This window comes from Salvelinus fontinalis, chromosome 25 (assembly GCF_029448725.1).
Source record: "Salvelinus fontinalis isolate EN_2023a chromosome 25, ASM2944872v1, whole genome shotgun sequence".
NCBI classification, from domain to species: Eukaryota; Metazoa; Chordata; class Actinopteri; order Salmoniformes; family Salmonidae; genus Salvelinus; species Salvelinus fontinalis.
Genome location: NC_074689.1, coordinates 26,962,880 through 26,980,740, shown reverse-complemented (window position 1 = coordinate 26,980,740; position 17,861 = coordinate 26,962,880). Strand labels below are relative to the sequence as shown.

The 17,861-nt window shown below is 41.3% G+C and overlaps 2 protein-coding genes across 4 annotated transcripts in view; both read right to left on the bottom strand.

Annotated features, from left to right (window-relative positions):
* The window catches only part of LOC129823055 (piezo-type mechanosensitive ion channel component 2-like), a 196,054-nt gene extending 193,619 nt beyond the window's left edge, over nucleotides 1-2,435 (bottom strand). The window contains exon 1 of the mRNA XM_055881739.1: nucleotides 1,595-2,435. Coding sequence (XP_055737714.1) covers nucleotides 1,595-1,658 — 64 coding nt within the window. The 5' untranslated portion in view covers nucleotides 1,659-2,435. The remainder of the gene's footprint in view (nucleotides 1-1,594) is intronic.
* Nucleotides 2,436-4,220: 1,785 nt separating this feature from the next.
* LOC129823048 (uncharacterized) lies at nucleotides 4,221-11,471 on the bottom strand. Of its 3 annotated transcripts, none has more exons than XM_055881727.1 (4): nucleotides 10,679-11,471; nucleotides 5,735-8,299; nucleotides 5,101-5,232; nucleotides 4,221-4,847 (listed from the first exon to the last, which is right to left on the bottom strand). In XM_055881727.1, exon 2 carries the CDS (start codon nucleotides 8,123-8,125, stop codon nucleotides 6,728-6,730), a length of 1,398 nt encoding a protein of 465 aa, XP_055737702.1. In that variant the 5' UTR covers nucleotides 8,126-8,299; nucleotides 10,679-11,471; the 3' UTR covers nucleotides 4,221-4,847; nucleotides 5,101-5,232; nucleotides 5,735-6,727. The 3 variants fall into 3 exon arrangements, with proteins under 3 accessions (XP_055737702.1, XP_055737704.1, XP_055737703.1); XM_055881729.1 differs by lacking the exon at nucleotides 10,679-11,471 and having other exon boundaries at nucleotides 5,735-5,865; nucleotides 6,340-10,618; XM_055881728.1 differs by lacking the exon at nucleotides 10,679-11,471 and having other exon boundaries at nucleotides 5,735-5,865; nucleotides 6,368-10,618.
* Between the last annotated feature and the right edge of the window lie 6,390 nt (nucleotides 11,472-17,861).

Sequence of the window (17,861 nt, the reverse complement as noted above, 5' to 3'; positions counted from 1 at the left end):
CTGAATAAATATGTTGAATGATATCAAACCCATTTTCTTCAACTCGGAGACTGATTCCCTAGGCAGTGTGCGGTAAGGTTGATCCAAACATTGTGACCAATCATTTACAGTAAAGGGTGTATGGTCCAATATCTCACCAATCTGATCCTTAGAAATTGATTTATTTTGTATATATGAATTTTCACCACACATCCTTAACATCACATTGTATTATAAAACATACATAGAATTTGACTAGTGATTTGAGGCATGAAAACAGGCATTTGCTTGCTCCCTGTGGTTTGTTTGTAAAGCCAGATTATTCCTCATACTGCAAGAACAGGAGTAATTTTTGTGTTGTGTAAGTGGGGAGTTTCTGATTCTGATATCGACTGTGGCGACCGTACGAAGTGGAACACAGACCAGGACAACCTGACAACGGTATCCTGCTACTACTGGGCACACAATTCACAGTAACGTCAAACCCTTAACCCAACCCATCCACAGCTGTCAAGAGAACCTTCCAAGTTTGAATCAGTCAAAGGTTAGTGGTTAGAGCATTGGATCAGTAACCAAAAGGTTGCTATATCGAATCCCTGAGCTGACAAGGTAGAAATCTGTAGTTCTTCCCCTGAACAAGGCAGTTGCTCATTGCTCCTAGGCTGTCATTGTAAATAATAATTTGTTCTTAACTGACTTGCCTAGTCAAATAAAATATTTTGAAAAACAGTTTGGAGCTATTTTGAAAAAACTACTTTTTTTCTTTTTTTTAACCTCAGTTTTTAACCTCAGTTAAGAACAAATTCTTATACCAAACTAACTTATACCAAACTAACTTTGTCAGTCAACATCCATAAAAAAATACAAAATATTTACATTTTTTAACACAAATCTTTCATTATCTGAGCATAAAACCTGTTTTAAAAACTGCAAAAAACTGTTTAACGCTCAGGTGCTCAGAAATGACATGCGCAGATATTATATACGACAATAAGAGCTTTTCTATCTCTGAAGTGATTAGAAAATCTCTGTTACAATGGCTTTTTAGCTCTTCGTTAGGCTTCTTAACAGTCTATTCAGCCTCCAACATGTTATTTCAAAATGCAAAAAAAGTATATTTAATTAATTTGAATGATGACGTTAATCTTAACAATTACACAGGTTTATCCGCATCAATGTATGTACTTTTATTACTTCTAATTGGTTTGGTATTGGCATATTTTATTGGTCAGAGTAATCCAAAGTTACGATTTTGTTTTATGACTTGCATAAATTGTAGGTTATTATTTTGTAAGTGGTTTGTTAGTTTTAACAACATTGTATAACAGTATCTGATGAAGGACAAAGTGTTAACTCAGTAATAATAATAATAACAATAATAATTATCATACGTATTATATTATTTTGTAAGTGGTTATGCTATTATCAAACATAGCCTACTATGTCTGTACTGATTAAGTTTCCAATTCAATAGGCCTAGTCAATTCCAAATAAACAAACCAATAACGTTTTGATATTTGGTCTTTTTTGTTGTTGTTGAATATCAATGCAGCTGCAATTTTTAGCAACACTCTACAGGCTATAAAATCTGCATTGCGCAACCCCTTGAACTTACCTGCAGCGAGACAGACTGGCAGCAGCAGCCTGAAGACCAGTCCGCACACCACCTGGGAAGCCATTCCGTAGGATTTATCAAATATAAACAGAAAAGCTATTTAATGGTGATACGCTGCTATCTGGCATAAGGGAATCTCAATGCACCCGTCCAGCTCTCTCCAACGTCCAGGTGAGAGGGCATTGTCCCGTTGGTGTCTCCGACATCATTTTTAGAAGTCCAAGTCCAAAACAGCGCTTTTGATAAACCATAGCCAACAGCCGAGTAAAGTTTAGGCACGGCAGCGTCCTCTATCCTAGTTTCAACACCCCACATCCAATATCCCAAACATCTGGACCAGTAGGATAACACTCGTCACGCGGAGCAGCCTACAATTTCTTGCACAAAAAAAAGTGTGGTTGTAACAGCAAATCAACAACATTGCAGTTTATCCACATTAGACTACCTGTTGATAACGGTTGTCTTGATTGTGGATCGCGCGTAGGCCTAATAGTAAATAAATAACTCCAGCACCGCGCTTAAGATAGAAAACAATTATTAAAAACAGTCAACAAGTTGCAAATTCATAATCCCGGCCTTGGATAGTGAACGCAGTTTGTCAATTGTCGGGTTTCTTTATTCACTTAGTTTGGTAAGAGAAGACACCTGGAAGTGCGTAAAAGCGTGACTATGCTTTCCTATGGAGAAGCCTACATTAACAGTCGTCGCTCACGCCCCAGCTCCCGTACAGCTGTATGTTTTACTATCTCGTATGATTACACTTTTCTCATCCTCAATGAAAACTTCACAAGACCACCCTGTAACTGACAAATGACTCCACCATTGAGAAGTCAGGCAAGAATTAGGGAACGATGCCTGGTCCCGAATGAGGAGCGGGAGGTAGACGAAGGGCAGGGTTGTGAGCGTGTAGCCTAGCCTATGTTGCTCCTCCCCTGAGAGCTGCGAGAGCCGCAGGCGTGGCGGCCGCATTCCAATCCCTCCTCTGGGTCAGGTAACTCCAACCCTCGCAGATTCCAAGCTGGGACGATTTTACGCGACTAACGGGAAAAGGGGAATGAGGTTTGGGACTTTCACAGGGACAGGTTATGGACGAGTAGGCTAGTTCGCTATTGTTCTATTATTTGTTTATGAGCTACATCATCTCATATAATAGTTAAAACCATAGAGATAGACCATGTTATATTATACATGGTTGTAACAGTAATTGCCTTTTCTCGTGAATTAACTGTTAGTGCTACACTAATTATGTAAAAATAGTTGAGGATTATATTATGAATAACTTATATGCATATGGTTATGATTTTGTAGACTACTTGATTTATTGTACACAAATAAACAAATAAAACACGTAGGCCCTGTGTAGGCTACACCTACAAGCAATACATCATCATAACGTAATGCTGCTTAGCAACAGTAACCTGTGACATATTTATAGGCTACAAAACAGTTCGTGCCACGATCTGTTTGAGGGAGAGTGTGGATATAGGTTGTTATAACGCATTCGCTTGGTTGTTACACACACTAAAACAACTAGTGCAGCAGCAGGCCCTAGTTGCTTTTATACAAGAATAGGACACAATGAATATTATGTATACAACAGCGACATCTGTCGGCCTTTGAGTGGGGCAACATGAAAGGCTTGGTTGAATAGGGTTGCAAAGGGAGGGTATATACTGGAAAAGTTTACCAGTAGACTACCAGAATTTGTGTAATCTATCACAAGACATAGTGGCCCTTTTGGGGGTGTCTGTAATAATCTCTGTCCCTCTGTGTGGCCTTATCACATGAAAAATATGAAATAATTAAGATGATTTTTAAATAAATAGAATGCCAAAGCTAAAAAACATTAACCTAAATATAAACCATCAACTTATTGAATACCATATTTTCAGCAGGCCTGTAGGCCTATCCAGTTGTACATAGTGTAAATTGGTTCCTGACTTCCCTGAAAAGTTGCATATCACGGGGTCTATTCGATGCTAATGCAGAACGTCACAGGATGTTTTTGTGCTGGTCAAGGGCAGTCAAGTCTGGGGGGAACCAAGGGCTATATCGGTTCTTAGTTCTACAGTTTTTGAATGGGGCATGCTTATTTAAGATGGTGAGGAAAGCACTTTTAAAGAGCAACCAGGCATCCAATATTGACAAGATGAGGTCAATATCCTTCAAGGATACCCGGGCCAGGTCGATTAGAAATGCCTGGTCGCAAAAGTGTTTTAGGGAGCATTTGACAGTGACGAGGGGTCCCATTACGGACACAGGCAATGAGGCAGTGATCGCTGAGATCCTGATTGGAAGCAGTAGTATATTTAGAGGGCAAGTTGGTCAGGATGGTATCTAAGAGGGTGCCCATGGTTACAGATTTATGGTTGTACCTGGTAGGTCCCTCCAATAGAGTTTCAGATACTTGTGGAATCTATGAGAAGGTGCATTAAAGCTGTTCTGGCTTGTGGTGGCCCAACACCCTATTAACACACTATATAATTCTGGTTCCTTTATTTTGGCTGTTACCTGTACATCCATAAAATACTTCTGGAAAAAACACTAACAAATGAAAAGGTGTAGTCTAAAAACAATGGATGAACAACAGGTGAATACAGCTGGCAAGAACACAAAGAGAATAAGATTCACTGAAATTGTTTGATTTATTTATTATAATAGTGAATAACGGTTTTGGCAGTGATTTAAGTCTTAGCATCCACAACCATCACTACAAACCAAAATTCTAGCTCCATACAAACCTGGTTCAACTATTTTCATTACATCATTGAAAACACATCTACATTTTTCAGAATTTTCCTTTATTGGTATGAGGATATATATTTAGAAAAGTAAAAAAAAACAGTTAAACGTGACAAACTTCAGTCAGTGTTTCAACTGTAAGAGATAATGAGTGTCTATGTGATTACTACTGTAAATCTAGTCACTAATTATTATCTGGCCGTGTATATTAGTGCATACTTACAATAAACTGTACAAATATTTCCATATTAAAAGGAGGAAAATGACGTTTTAGCTAAATCTCCTTTAAAAAAAGAGCAGGCTTGCATACTCTGCGGCAGCATTTCATGATTTGAGGTGAAAGGCGGAGGAGAATCCACTGGATAGATGGAGGTCGACTTTTACTTTTGCAAACCAGGGTCACTGTCATCCCACTCGTAGCCGATTGGCTGCAGTTGCTGGACGATGTAACTGGCCATGTTGTGGGTTCCTGCAGCAACCACTCTTCAGGACATGAGGTCGAGAGGACCCCCTGGAACATAAACACACATTTTATGTAACTCCCACATCCATCAAAACACACTCATATAACCACATATTCTATATTCTATAAAGAAACCATACATAAACACATGAATCAGTCCTAAACCTCACCACCAAAAGCCTTCCCACTAACAAAACAAATCTAAATCAACTATTTCAATCACATTTCCATTCAGGCACCACTGCGGCCCACTACTAGACTTTTGGAACTGGTTGAAAGGTTGAATAGAGTCTTCTCCTACATTTCAGGGAAGGAGTTGATAGCGGAGCTTCTGGACTGCCAGAGACTGAACGGCAGCTGACCACATGATCCCGACCTCACGCCCAGTCCCTCCGTCTCCCAACAGTGGTCCTTTTGTGCAACACCCCAAGGCCTGGGGAAGAAGAGATAAACAACACGGGCGGCCAGCCACTTCTTCAGACGGATATCAAGCTCAGCCTCACAAAGGCTTCGGAAGGGCACAGTCCATACGTCATCACTCAAGAGATAGCAACTATACTATGAAATACCATAAATTGTACATTCTCTTTTTAAAAGTTACCGTGTCTATCACAATAATGAAAGCCAATAAGAACTGATTTAATAATACCCTATGGACTTTTCCATAATAACAGCATGTGTTCTTTGCATTCTGTGGGACCTGATTAGTTATTTGCTCAAGTGAAAACTCTAGCTAATATACCCATTTCATCGCTGCCTCCTCCAGGACAACCATTCAGATGAGAGCTCCGTTTGAGACCAGAATACAGGGGGACATACAGTACAAATTATAAGCCTGATGGAAATAAACATTAACTGTTTGTAAAACCAATCCCTATCACCCATCATTGACAGGGAGTCAAATAATCTATTGTATTCTATTCTAGAACTCCCACCTGTGGTGTCTCTGACAACTCCCCCAGCCTCTCGGATGTCCCAGCAGTGCAGCCCATACTGGTAGTAGGCCTCAGCCGCCTCCGTGGCTATCAGACACAGGGCCAGGGTTGAGCTGCCGATTATCCTCACCCTGGAACACAAGGAGTAGCCTAGAGCCGTGTGTATCAAGCGTAGTCTCAGATTAAGTGCTGATCTAGGGTCAGGTACCCCCTGTCCATGTAATGGTATTTATTGTGATCCAAAAAGGCAAAACTGATACTAAACCAGCACTCCCACTCCGAGATAATTGAGATAAGGCCCCTGGTCCCAGATCTGTTTGTGCTCTGTAGTCATGTTTGGCATGACAATGGCCACATATGCATTGAAGAGAAAGCCCAAACAGACCTGGGACCAGGCTATTCAAGGAGTCTAGGGCCAAAATACATCACTGTATTGCCGTTGGATCGTAAAGGTACAGGCTAGAACCTGATATGAGGCCCATTAGACCGGGGTCATGTTCATTAGGTAACAACAGAAAAACATTACTCTAACATTTTGCAACATTGTTTTAGCCTGTTTTCTTCCATTTGGTGCCTAATGAACATGACCCAGAATGACCACAAACCATTGGAGAATAAACAGTCAGCGAGTACCCATGAGCTGGTGCACTCAGTAACTTCATGATGTTCCCCGAGAAGATGTTCAGTGTTGCTGGGTCCCGCTTGACTCCGAAATCAGTCAAAATGAGACATCCATCAGTCGTTGGGAATAGAAAAACAGCTTCAGGTTAGGATAATGGATACAGAACATTTTAGTAAACCAATAAAAAAATATCAAATTGATAAATTAAATCAATCAAGTTAACATTTGATAATGCTGCATGGTAAAATGTTTGAGTTGCTACCCTTGTTAGTTTAACACGTGGGTAGGTGAGCCTGGTCCTGGGGGTTCCTGTATTTCATTTAACCAACCTGGAAGGCCAGCTGTGTTCAATTGAGGCAATCACTGATCAATTAGCTCAGTTGGTCAGGTGTGGTGCCTAGTTGGAACAAAATTCTGCAATACCTGCGGCTCTCCAGTAACAGGCTTGCCAACCCCTGGTTTAACTTATGGCACTCCAGTAACAGGCTTGCCAACCCCTGGTTTAACATATGGCACTCCAGTAACAGGCTTGCCAACCCCTGGTTTAACATATGGCACTCCAGTAACAGGCTTGCCAACCCCTGGTTTAACATATGGCACTCCAGTAACAGGCTTGCCAACCCCTGGTTTAACATATGGCACTCCAGTAACAGGCTTGCCAACCCCTGGTTTAACATATGGCACTCCAGTAACAGGCGTGCCAACCCCTGGTTTAACATATGGCACTCCAATAACAGGCGTGCCAACCCCTGGTTTAACATATGGCACTCCAATAACAGGCTTGCCAACCCCTGGTTTAACATATGGCACTCCAGTAACAGGCTTGCCAACCCCTGGTTTAACATATGGCACTCCAGTAACAGGCTTGCCAACCCCTGGTTTAACATATGGCACTCCAGTAACAGGCTTGCCAACCCCTGGTTTAACATATGGCACTCCAGTAACAGGCTTGCCAACCCCTGGTTTAACATATGGCACTCCAATAACAGGCGTGCCAACCCCTGGTTTAACATATGGCACTCCAATAACAGGCGTGCCAACCCCTGGTTTAACATATGGCACTCCAGTAACAGGCGTGCCAACCCCTGGTTTAACATATGGCACTCCAATAACAGGCGTGCCAACCCCTGGTTTAACATATGGCACTCCAATAACAGGCTTGCCAACCCCTGGTTTAACTTATGGCACTCCAGTAACAGGCGTGCCAACCCCTGGTTTAACATATGGCATTCCAGTAACAGGCTTGCCAACCCCTGGTTTAACATATGGCACTCCAATAACAGGCGTGCCAACCCCTGGTTGAACATATGGCACTCCAGTAACAGGCTTGCCAACCCCTGGTTTAACATATGGCACTCCAGTAACAGGCTTGCCAACCCCTGGTTTAACTTATGGCACTCCAGTAACAGGCTTGCCAACCCCTGGTTTAACATATGGCACTCCAATAACAGGCGTGCCAACCCCTGGTTTAACATATGGCACTCCAATAACAGGCGTGCCAACCCCTGGTTTAACATATGGCACTCCAATAACAGGCTTGCCAACCCCTGGTTTAACTTATGGCACTCCAGTAACAGGCGTGCCAACCCCTGGTTTAACATATGGCATTCCAGTAACAGGCTTGCCAACCCCTGGTTTAACATATGGCACTCCAATAACAGGCGTGCCAACCCCTGGTTGAACATATGGCATTCCAGTAACAGGCGTGCCAACCCCTGGTTTAACTTATGGCACTCCAGTAACAGGCTTGCCAACCCCTGGCTTAACATATGGCACTACAATCCACTATGAAAATGTGGGTGCATCACACAAAGCGGTAAGAAGTTGACTTACCTTTTTCCTTTGAAACGTTGATCCTTACACCAGTGCAAAATGCCCCTTTGGCCTATTCTTGCTGTGTATAACATTCTATCGAAGCAATGGTAGATCACTCCAAACTCAAACTACATTAGAATACAAATGAATAGCCTTTTAATAATAATATTTTTTAACTTGGTCAATTCTGTTCAACAATACTTCCATGCTTGCCTCTTTCTTCACAGCGAAACCGATGCTAACTGCAACCATGGACAAACTGAGAACATCAAGTACATCATCAATAGCCTAAATATTTGGTGATACTATTCTATCAATGAGAGAGTATAACTACTTGCTTTATTAGATGTGTTGTAGTATCATCTGTATTTACTATGTGTTGTAGTATCATCTGTATTTACTATGTGTTGTAGTATCATCTGTATTTACTATGTGTTGTAGTATCATCTGTATTTACTATGTGTTGTAGTATTATCTTTATTTACTATGTGTTGTAGTATCATCTGTATTTACTATGTGTTGTAGTATCATCTGTATTTACTATGTGTTGTAGTATCATCTGTATTTACTATGTGTTGTATCATCTGTATTTACTATGTGTTGTAGTATCATCTGCATTTACTATGTGTTGTAGTATCATCTGTATTTACCGTAATTTCCGGACTATAAGCCGCTACTTTTTTCCCACGCTATGAACCTTGCGCTTTATACAATGACGCGGCTAATTTATGGATTTTTCCCACTTTCACAAATTCATGCCGCCAAAAAACTGAGCACCGTCACATAATGTGAAGTAAATCGAGCGCGCTCAAACTTTCCATCATTCTGATTACGGTAGTCATTTTGTCACCCTCATCATGGCAAAGACACGGAGAAATGCATATGATGCAGCTTTCAATTTGAAAGCGATCGATCTGGCTGTTTGAAAAAGAAATAGAGCTTCTGCACGGGAGCTTGGCCTTAATGAGTCGATGATAAGACGTTGGAAACAGCAGCGTGAGAAACTGACTTAGTGCAAAAAGACAACAAAAGCTTTCAGAGGAAAGAAAAGCAGATGGCCCGAACTAGAAAATGGATTGGATGACAAGTGGGGAGAAATCCTTTTCTAAAACGGGCCGCATGCGAAGAGCAACTTATGGTCAAGTCTGCCAGTGGGTCCTGACAGCGTGGGGCTGCTGCGTATTGAAGAGGGCAGCATAAGCTCAGCGGGGAATTTGCCTCCGGATGAAAGTGAGGAGAGCACAATGAAAACGATCCAACATCGGATGAAGCAATTCTGAGGCTATTCAACTCCGACACCAAAGGAGATGACTTCAGTGGTTTCAGTGCACAGGAGGAAGATAGTGACCAAGGACTTTCTTGGTAGGCTAGTGTTTACTGCTATTTAAAAAAAAAAAAATGTTACAAGCCTGTTTCCTTAATTAAAGCCTATTTATTTTTGTTACAAGACGTGTTTCGTTAAAGCCTATTTATTTTTGTTACAAGCCGTGTTTCGTTTAAAGGCTGTGTAAAGTTAATTTGTTTCAATGTACTGGTAGGCACCTGCGGCTTATAGACACGTGCGGCTTATTTATGTACAAAATACATTTTTTTTTTTAAATTCAGTGGGTGCGGCTTATATTCAGGTGCGCTTAATAGTCCAGCAATTACGGTACTATGTGTTGTAGTATTATCCTTATTTACTATGTGTTGTAGTATCTGTATTTACTATGTGTTGTAGTATCCTCTGTATTTACTATGTGTTGTATCATCTGTATTTACTATGTGTTGTAGTATCATCTGTATTTACTATGTGTTGTAGTATCATCTGTATTTACTATGTGTTGTAGTATCATCTGTATTTACTATGTGTTGTAGTATTATCTGTATTTACTATGTGTTGTAGTATCATCTGTATTTACTATGTGTTGTAGTATCATCTGTATTTACTATGTGTTGTAGTATTATCTTTATTTACTATGTGTTGTAGTATCATCTGTATTTACTATGTGTTGTAGTATCATCTGTATTTACTATGTGTTGTAGTATCATCTGTATTTACTATGTGTTGTAGTATCATCTGTATTTACTATGTGTTGTAGTATTATCTTTATTTACTATGTGTTGTAGTATCATCTGTATTTACTATGTGTTGTAGTATTATCTGTATTTACTATGTGTTGTAGTATCATCTGTATTTACTATGTGTTGTAGTATCATCTGTATTTACTATGTGTTGTAGTATTATCTTTATTTACTATGTGTTGTAGTATCATCTGTATTTACTATGTGTTGTAGTATCATCTGTATTTACTATGTGTTGTAGTATCATCTGTATTTACTATGTGTTGTAGTATCATCTGTATTTACTATGTGTTGTCGTATTATCTTTATTTACTATGTGTTGTAGTATCATCTGTATTTACTATGTGTTGTAGTATCATCTATATTTCAACATGTATAGTTACAAATCCCTAATCTGAGGAAAGGGCTGTTGTAGATATTGCTGTTGGAAACTGTCATTGTACCCGTGAACAAAGTTACAGGTGCCATCGATAGGGTCTATGTTCCAGGAGGGGCTGTCTGTGAGGATGCATTTCTCCCCGGCTGCAGATGACTCCTCTCCAAACCTGAACCTGTCACAAGTTCACAACATACAATGTGTGAATGCCTTGAGTGCATCAGTCCCTGACACTCAGCAGTGTCATGATGAGATGCCTAAAGAGCTCTTTTACATATGTAAACACAAAGGGCCTAGAGCAGAGGTGTCAAACTCATTACATGGAAGGCCTATTGCAGGGTTTCCCATACTCTGTCCACGGGACAACAGGTGGTGCCCGTTTTGGGTTTTTGCCCAAGCACTGCATAGCTGATTCAAATGATCAACTAATCATCAAGCTTTGATTATGTGAATCAGCTGTGTAATGTTAGGGGGAAAACCAAAACATGAACCCCTTGGGGTACACAGGCCAGAGTTTGGGAGACGCTGGCCTAATGTCTGCAGGTTTTTGATTTTTCCTTTCAATTAAGCCCTAGACAACCAAGTGAGAGGAGTTCCTTACTAATTAGTGACCCTAATTCATCAGGCAAGTACAAGGGAGGAGCAAAAACCTACCGACAGTTGGCCCGCCGTGGAATGAGTGTGACACCTGTGGCATAGGGCAGGGGATAGCTGGGGGCCAAAATGTAACCACTCCTGTGTTGAGGAGATACCATTGGAAGATACCATTGGAAAATACCATTGGAAGATACCATTGGAAGATACCATTGGAAAATACCATTGGAAGATACCATTAGAAAATACCATTGGAAGATACCATTGCGTACCTGTGCGAAGGGAACTTGTCCCTGAGGGTGGAGATGACGAGCTCCTCCAGCTGCTGGTCGGCCTCCGTTACCAGGTAGATTGGTGTGCTCTTGGTACTCACGTTCTTGTGTTTCACCACCTCCTGCACTACCTGGAGGGGGCGGGACCAAGTGACATAGCACACACCTGGAGGATAAAACACAAGGCACACCACCAATATTCATGACTGGGGATCAGGAAAGACTGTCTGTGCCATTGATCCGTGGGCTTTCCAAGTGTGTTATTGGGAGGTAATCCTGGTTTCTACAGTATCAATATTTTTTAATAGGCCTATTTTGAAGATTGTAATCTATACAACAAGCTTACTGGTCCCCATTTTTTAAGGTATCATAGCTATGAGTCATATGTAACAATGTGTAACTATACTCATTGTAATTATATTGTATATGTACATTTACAACTAGAGTAGGTTACCACAAATACTTGGTTTTAGGGCCACTTGGAATTGATGGACGTCGCCACACTTGATTTACCTTACCAGCTCTACATACAACTTATACAGCAACATCCATGCATTCCCGCTAGCCCTTGTCACTGCCCGAGGTTGTCAGTTTATAACGAGGAGCAGGTGCTGTTGTTTTGCCGTTTACAGTGGGTTATTCCAGGCATCCAAGAGACAGCAAATTAGAACCTATTATGTGGCTTTGGTGAGGTGTAGGTCTCTGGTACGGTCCCGTTATCCCGGTGTCCACTGTCCACCTCGGTGCTGCAGACGGCTACTGCCTTGCCATTGAGTGGACTTCGATATGCACGATTCTATTTCGGATTGGAATGACGTTGATAGTCGCAGAACGAATCTCTAGCCACTGCTAGACGTTGATGAGACAAGACCATTCTGGAACCTGGAACTAGACGAAAGCAACTCCATGTTATTGGTCGCCATTGTCAACCTGTAGCTTATAAATAAATCCAATAAATGATATTTGTCAAGGAAAACTCTTGAATAAACAAGATTGTATTTTACTCAGTCAGATAGCATAACAAACGGTAGCCTACATCATTGGGCACGTAGAACGAAACGTCTTGCAGGTGAACACAGACAACCACTGCAGACGCATTCGTATCCAGTGACGCTGAGAGAAAAATGCAGCGGCGAGTAGAATTAACACTGCACCACGTGATATCGTCTGGCGTGCTGTCGCTGCCATCACGGATGGATAAAATTGTATCGACGACCACGAATGTATCGAAATGTAGACTGCATTAAATCTATGCTTGAAGATCAAAGTGAAGTCTCTTAAACATATGTCGTCTTTATCTTTGTTGTCAGTTTAGAAATAAAGTTTGACATGATTTGAATAAGCTTACCATTTTAATAACACTTCTTAAAGCCTGCAAGAATAATGCCTTATTGCTTGTAATAAACATTATGGGCCTTTATAATATATTATTATAAGGCTTATAATAGCCCTATAACATCTCGCTATATAGAGGCTTTTCATTTAGTCAGGAGCATTCTAAAATGATAAAAACAGATAAGGATCATAGCCTACATGTTTATGACAAATCTTAATGATGACGGTATTGCAACGACAATAGGCTCATGACAAGCTCCCGATTACTGAAATCCTACTCGAATAGGGTCTGTAAATTCCTAGAGAAGGAGATTTTAAGGGCGAGCACCCTTGTAAACTCTTCTCTCCATAATCCTAATCATTCTGTAGCACAAACTCCAAAAAGTTGTGGGACACTGTAAATGTGTCCATGGAGAATAAGAGCACCTCCCAGCTGCCCACTGCACTGAGGCTAGGAAATACTGTCACCACCGATAAATCTACGATAATCGAGAATTTCAATTTTTCTATGACTGGCCATGCTTTCCACCTGGCTAACGCTACCCTGGTCAACAGCTCTGCACCCCCCACAGCAACTTGCCCAAGCCTCCCCCATTTCTCCTTCACCCAAATCCAGATAGCCGATGTTCTGAAAGAGCTGCAAAATCTGGACCCCTACAAATCAGCCGGGCTAGACAATCTGGACCCTCTTTTTCTAAAATTGTTGCAACACCTATTACTAGCCTGTTCAACCTCTCTTTCATATCGTCTAAGATCCCAAAAGGTTGGAAAGCTGCCTTGGTCATCCCCTTCTTCAAAGGGGAAGAAACTCTAGACCCAAACTGTGACAGACCTATATCTATCCTACCCTGCCTCTCTAAGGTCTTCGAAAGACAAGTTAACAAACAGATCACCGACCATTCCAAATCCCACCGTACCTTCTCCGCTATGCAATCCGGTTTCCAAGCTGGTCATGGGTGCACCTCAGCCACGCTCAAGGTCCTAAACGATATCGTAACCGCCATCAATAAAAGACAGTACTATGCAGCCGTCTTCATCGACTTGGCCAAGGCTTTCGACTCTGTCAATCACCGCATTCTTATCGGCAGAATCAACAGCCTTGGTTTTTCAAATGACTGCCCCGCCTGGTTCACCAACTACTTCTCAGAGTTCAGTGTGTCAAATTGGAGGGCCTGCTGTCCGGACCTCTGGCAGTCTCTATGGGGGTGCCACAGGGTTCAATTCTCTGGCGACTCTTTTCTCTGTATATATCAATGATGTCACTCTTGCTGCTGGTGAGTCTCTGATCCACCTCTATGCAGACGACTCCATTCTGTATACTTCTGGCCCTTCTTTGGACACTGTGTTAACAAACCTCCAGACGAGCTTCAGTGCCATACAACTCTCCTTCCATGGCTTCCAACTGCTTTTAAATGCAAGTAAAACTAAATGCATGCTCTTCAACCGATCTCTGCCCGTACCTGCCTGCCCGTCTAGCCGCGCTACTCTGGACGGTTCTGACTTAGAATATGTGACAAACTATAAATACCTAGGTGTCTGGCTAGACTGTAAACTCTCCTTCCAGACTCATATTAAGTGTCTCTAATCCAAAATTAAATCTAGAATTGGCTTCCTATTTCGCAAACAAAGCCTCCTTCATTCATGCTGCCAAACATACCCTCGTAAAACTGACCATCCTACTGATCCTTGACTTCGGTGATGTCATTTACAAAATAGCCTCCAACACTCTACTCAGCAAATTGGATGCAGTCTATCACAGTGCCATCCATTTTGTCACCAAAGCCCCATATACTACCCTCCACTGCGACCTGTATGCTCTCGTTGGATGGCCCTCGCTTCATATTCGTCGCCAAACCCACTGGCTCCAGGTCATCTATAAGTCTTTGCTAGGTAAAGCCCCGCCTTATCTCAGCTCACTGGTCACCATAGCAGCACCCACCCGTAGCACGTGCTCCAGTAGGTATATTTCACTGGTCATCCCCAAAGCCAACTTCGTCTTTGGCCGCCTTTCCTTCCAGTTCTCTGCTGCCAATGACTGGAACGACTTGCAAACATCACTGAAGCTGGAGACTCATATCTCCCTCACTAACTTTAAGCATCAGCTGTCAGAGCAGCTTACAGATCATTGCACCTGTACATAGCCAATCTGTAAATTGCCCACCCAGCTACCTCATCTCCATATTGTTATTTTATTTTTTTGCTACTTTGCACCCCAGTATCTCTACTTGCACATTCATCTTTTGCACATCTATCACTCCAGTGTTTAATTGCTAAATTGTAATTATTTCACCACTATGGCCTATTTATTGCCTTACGTCCCTAATCTTACTTGCACACACTGTATATAGACTTTTCTATTGTGTTATTGACTGTACGTTTGTTTATTCCATGTGTAACTCTGTGTTGTTTGTGTCACACTGCTTTGCATTATCTTGGCCAGGTCGCAGTTGTAAATGAGAACTTGTTCTCAACTGGCTTACAAGGTTAAATAAAGGTGAAATAAATGAATACAAATATATTGCTGGCTAGTGATAAAGATTTAAGAAAGGACTGGACGATTACAAGTGTGTGTGTGTGTGTTAAAGAGAGAGAGATTTAGAGAGTAATTTCAGATATGATAGGCTAGATATTCCCCCTAGGATTGGAATCAGGTGAAAACACATGTAGCTGGGTGAACTCTATTTAAATGCGTTCTACCAGATACTTTTGAGTGGTGAGCCTCAATAGACCGATCCTCCCGTTGTGCACCCAGTGCATAACTGGTTTAACTGGATCTGAGACGATACAGATGGGTTTGTGCTGGAGATTACATAATATAAACCATGGTCGTGGCATTTCCAAAATGAAATGACATTAAATAACATACAAATAATAGGCCTACACAATCTCTAACAACTTGGATTTCCGAAAGCATAAATAAAGAGAAATCTTGCTACGTCACTAAGTGTGTCAGAAATGTATATATATATTTTTAAGGGTATGTTAAAAAGCAGTGTTGGAATAATGTGGGCTTACACCTGTCATAAAAATATATGAGCTGATTGGCCAGCTCATCCTCCTTAGGAGGATGACATCATCCTCTATGAGGAAATAAAAAGCATTTTTGAAACTAAAATACAAGTTTGAGGTGGTGTTTTTTAAGAGTTTTTATTCATTTCTTTGTCATGGGTAACTGCATACATGGAGTGTGTCTGAAAGTAGCCGTGTCAAAAAAGGTGTGAGGATGAACAGAAGTGGGTGTTGGAAAGCCTATCAGCTAAGTGAGAGAGCCACACGTCCTCCGAAACACGACCCTGCCAAGCCGCACTGCTTCTTGACACACTGCTCTCTGAACCCGGAAGCCAGCCGCACCAATGTGTAGGAGGAAGCACCGTCCAGCTGGCGACCGAAGTCAGCTTGCAGGCGCGCCACAAAGAGTCGCTAGAGTCCGATGGGATAAGGAAATCCTGGCCGGCCAAACCCTCCCCTAACACGGACAACGCTGGGCCAATTGTGTGCCGCATCATGGATATCACGGCCAGCTGTGACACAGCCTGGGATCGAACCCGGGGGTGTAGTGACGCCTCAAGCACTGCGATGCAGTGCCTTAGACTGCTGCGTCCCTCGGAAGGCCTATTGGGCAGATTTGTATTCACTAAAGACCGTTTTGTGTGGCTGATTGGGCTACTCAAAGAGTCGATTGTTGACAACAGTAGCATTTTAGCTAAACCACCTAATCCTAACCCTTTTCCTAACCTTAACCCCATTCTCCTAACCTGCCACGTTAATTATCCTAACCTGCTACTTTAGTTATCTTAACCTGCTATGTAAACATTAAGCTGACCCACAGTACACCTGGCTATGGACAGTCTAACCAATAATGGAGCACTGATGTTGCAGCCATCGCTGTTGATCCACCCACCTCTTTGACAACGCCAACTTTCAGACACACTCCAAGTATGCAGTTAACCATACTGTTTTTTTCCCTCAAATTTATGCTTTTGCCACAAATACGAATATAGGATGTGTCAACAGCATTATTTGGTATGAGTTAACAGAATCTAAACTTTTAAAAGTCAGATTTTCACTATACCGTTACTTTAAAACTGCAACATTTTCTCTCAGCCTCATGGCAAATTGTGTAGAGGAGCAGGAAATTAGCTTTAAAATTGCAACATTTTCTCTCATCCTCATGGCAAAATGTGAAGAATAGCATGAGATGAGCTATAAAACAGAACATTTTTCTCTCTGCCCCATGGCAAAATGTGTAGAATTGCAGGAAATGAGCTTTAAATCTGCTAAATGTTCTCCGACTTATGACTAAATGTGTAAAATAGCATTATAAAACTGCACATTTTTCTCTTGTGTGTTGTGTTGAAATGCAGTAAGTTAGCTAATTTCCAAAAATATGTTTTCCAAAAAATATATTATTATTTTCCTTCCACTTATACTGTGCTTTCAAAATGACCCTTCATATATGCCTCATGGGTATAATAAGTAATGTCAGACTGTGTGGAATTGCAGGAAATGCGTTTTAAAATGTAAAAAAAAAAATGTGCGGGGGAGGACCCTGCATCTACTGTTCATCCACCCCAATATTTACACCACAATTTTGCCTTTGGCTTAGACCTTACTTTACATCTGAGGTTTTTGTGTTGTGTCTGCCATCAGTTGACACAACATGCTTTTGAATACAGGGTGGGTGTCATTTCAATCATAGAACTATAATTCATAGAATGGACTTATCTCTTCAGACCACTACAGTTTAGCTGGTACACCATTTACATTTTTATTGAATTGACATTTTCACTTCTAATTACTACCACAAAGAAGACTGCCCGTCCACCCACCATCGAATATCAACTTAAATTGTTATGTCTGTTCTATGATCTATATTTCTATGATTTCAATAGGTTTCATATAGAGGATTGACATAATAATTTAAAACAGATAATCCCATTCAAGTCAACCTTCTCTGATGTGTGGCCCTCCAACCATCTTTGTGGTACCATTTTGAAAGTTAACATTATCAGCCAAAACATGACACCCACCTTGTATTCAATAACGTGT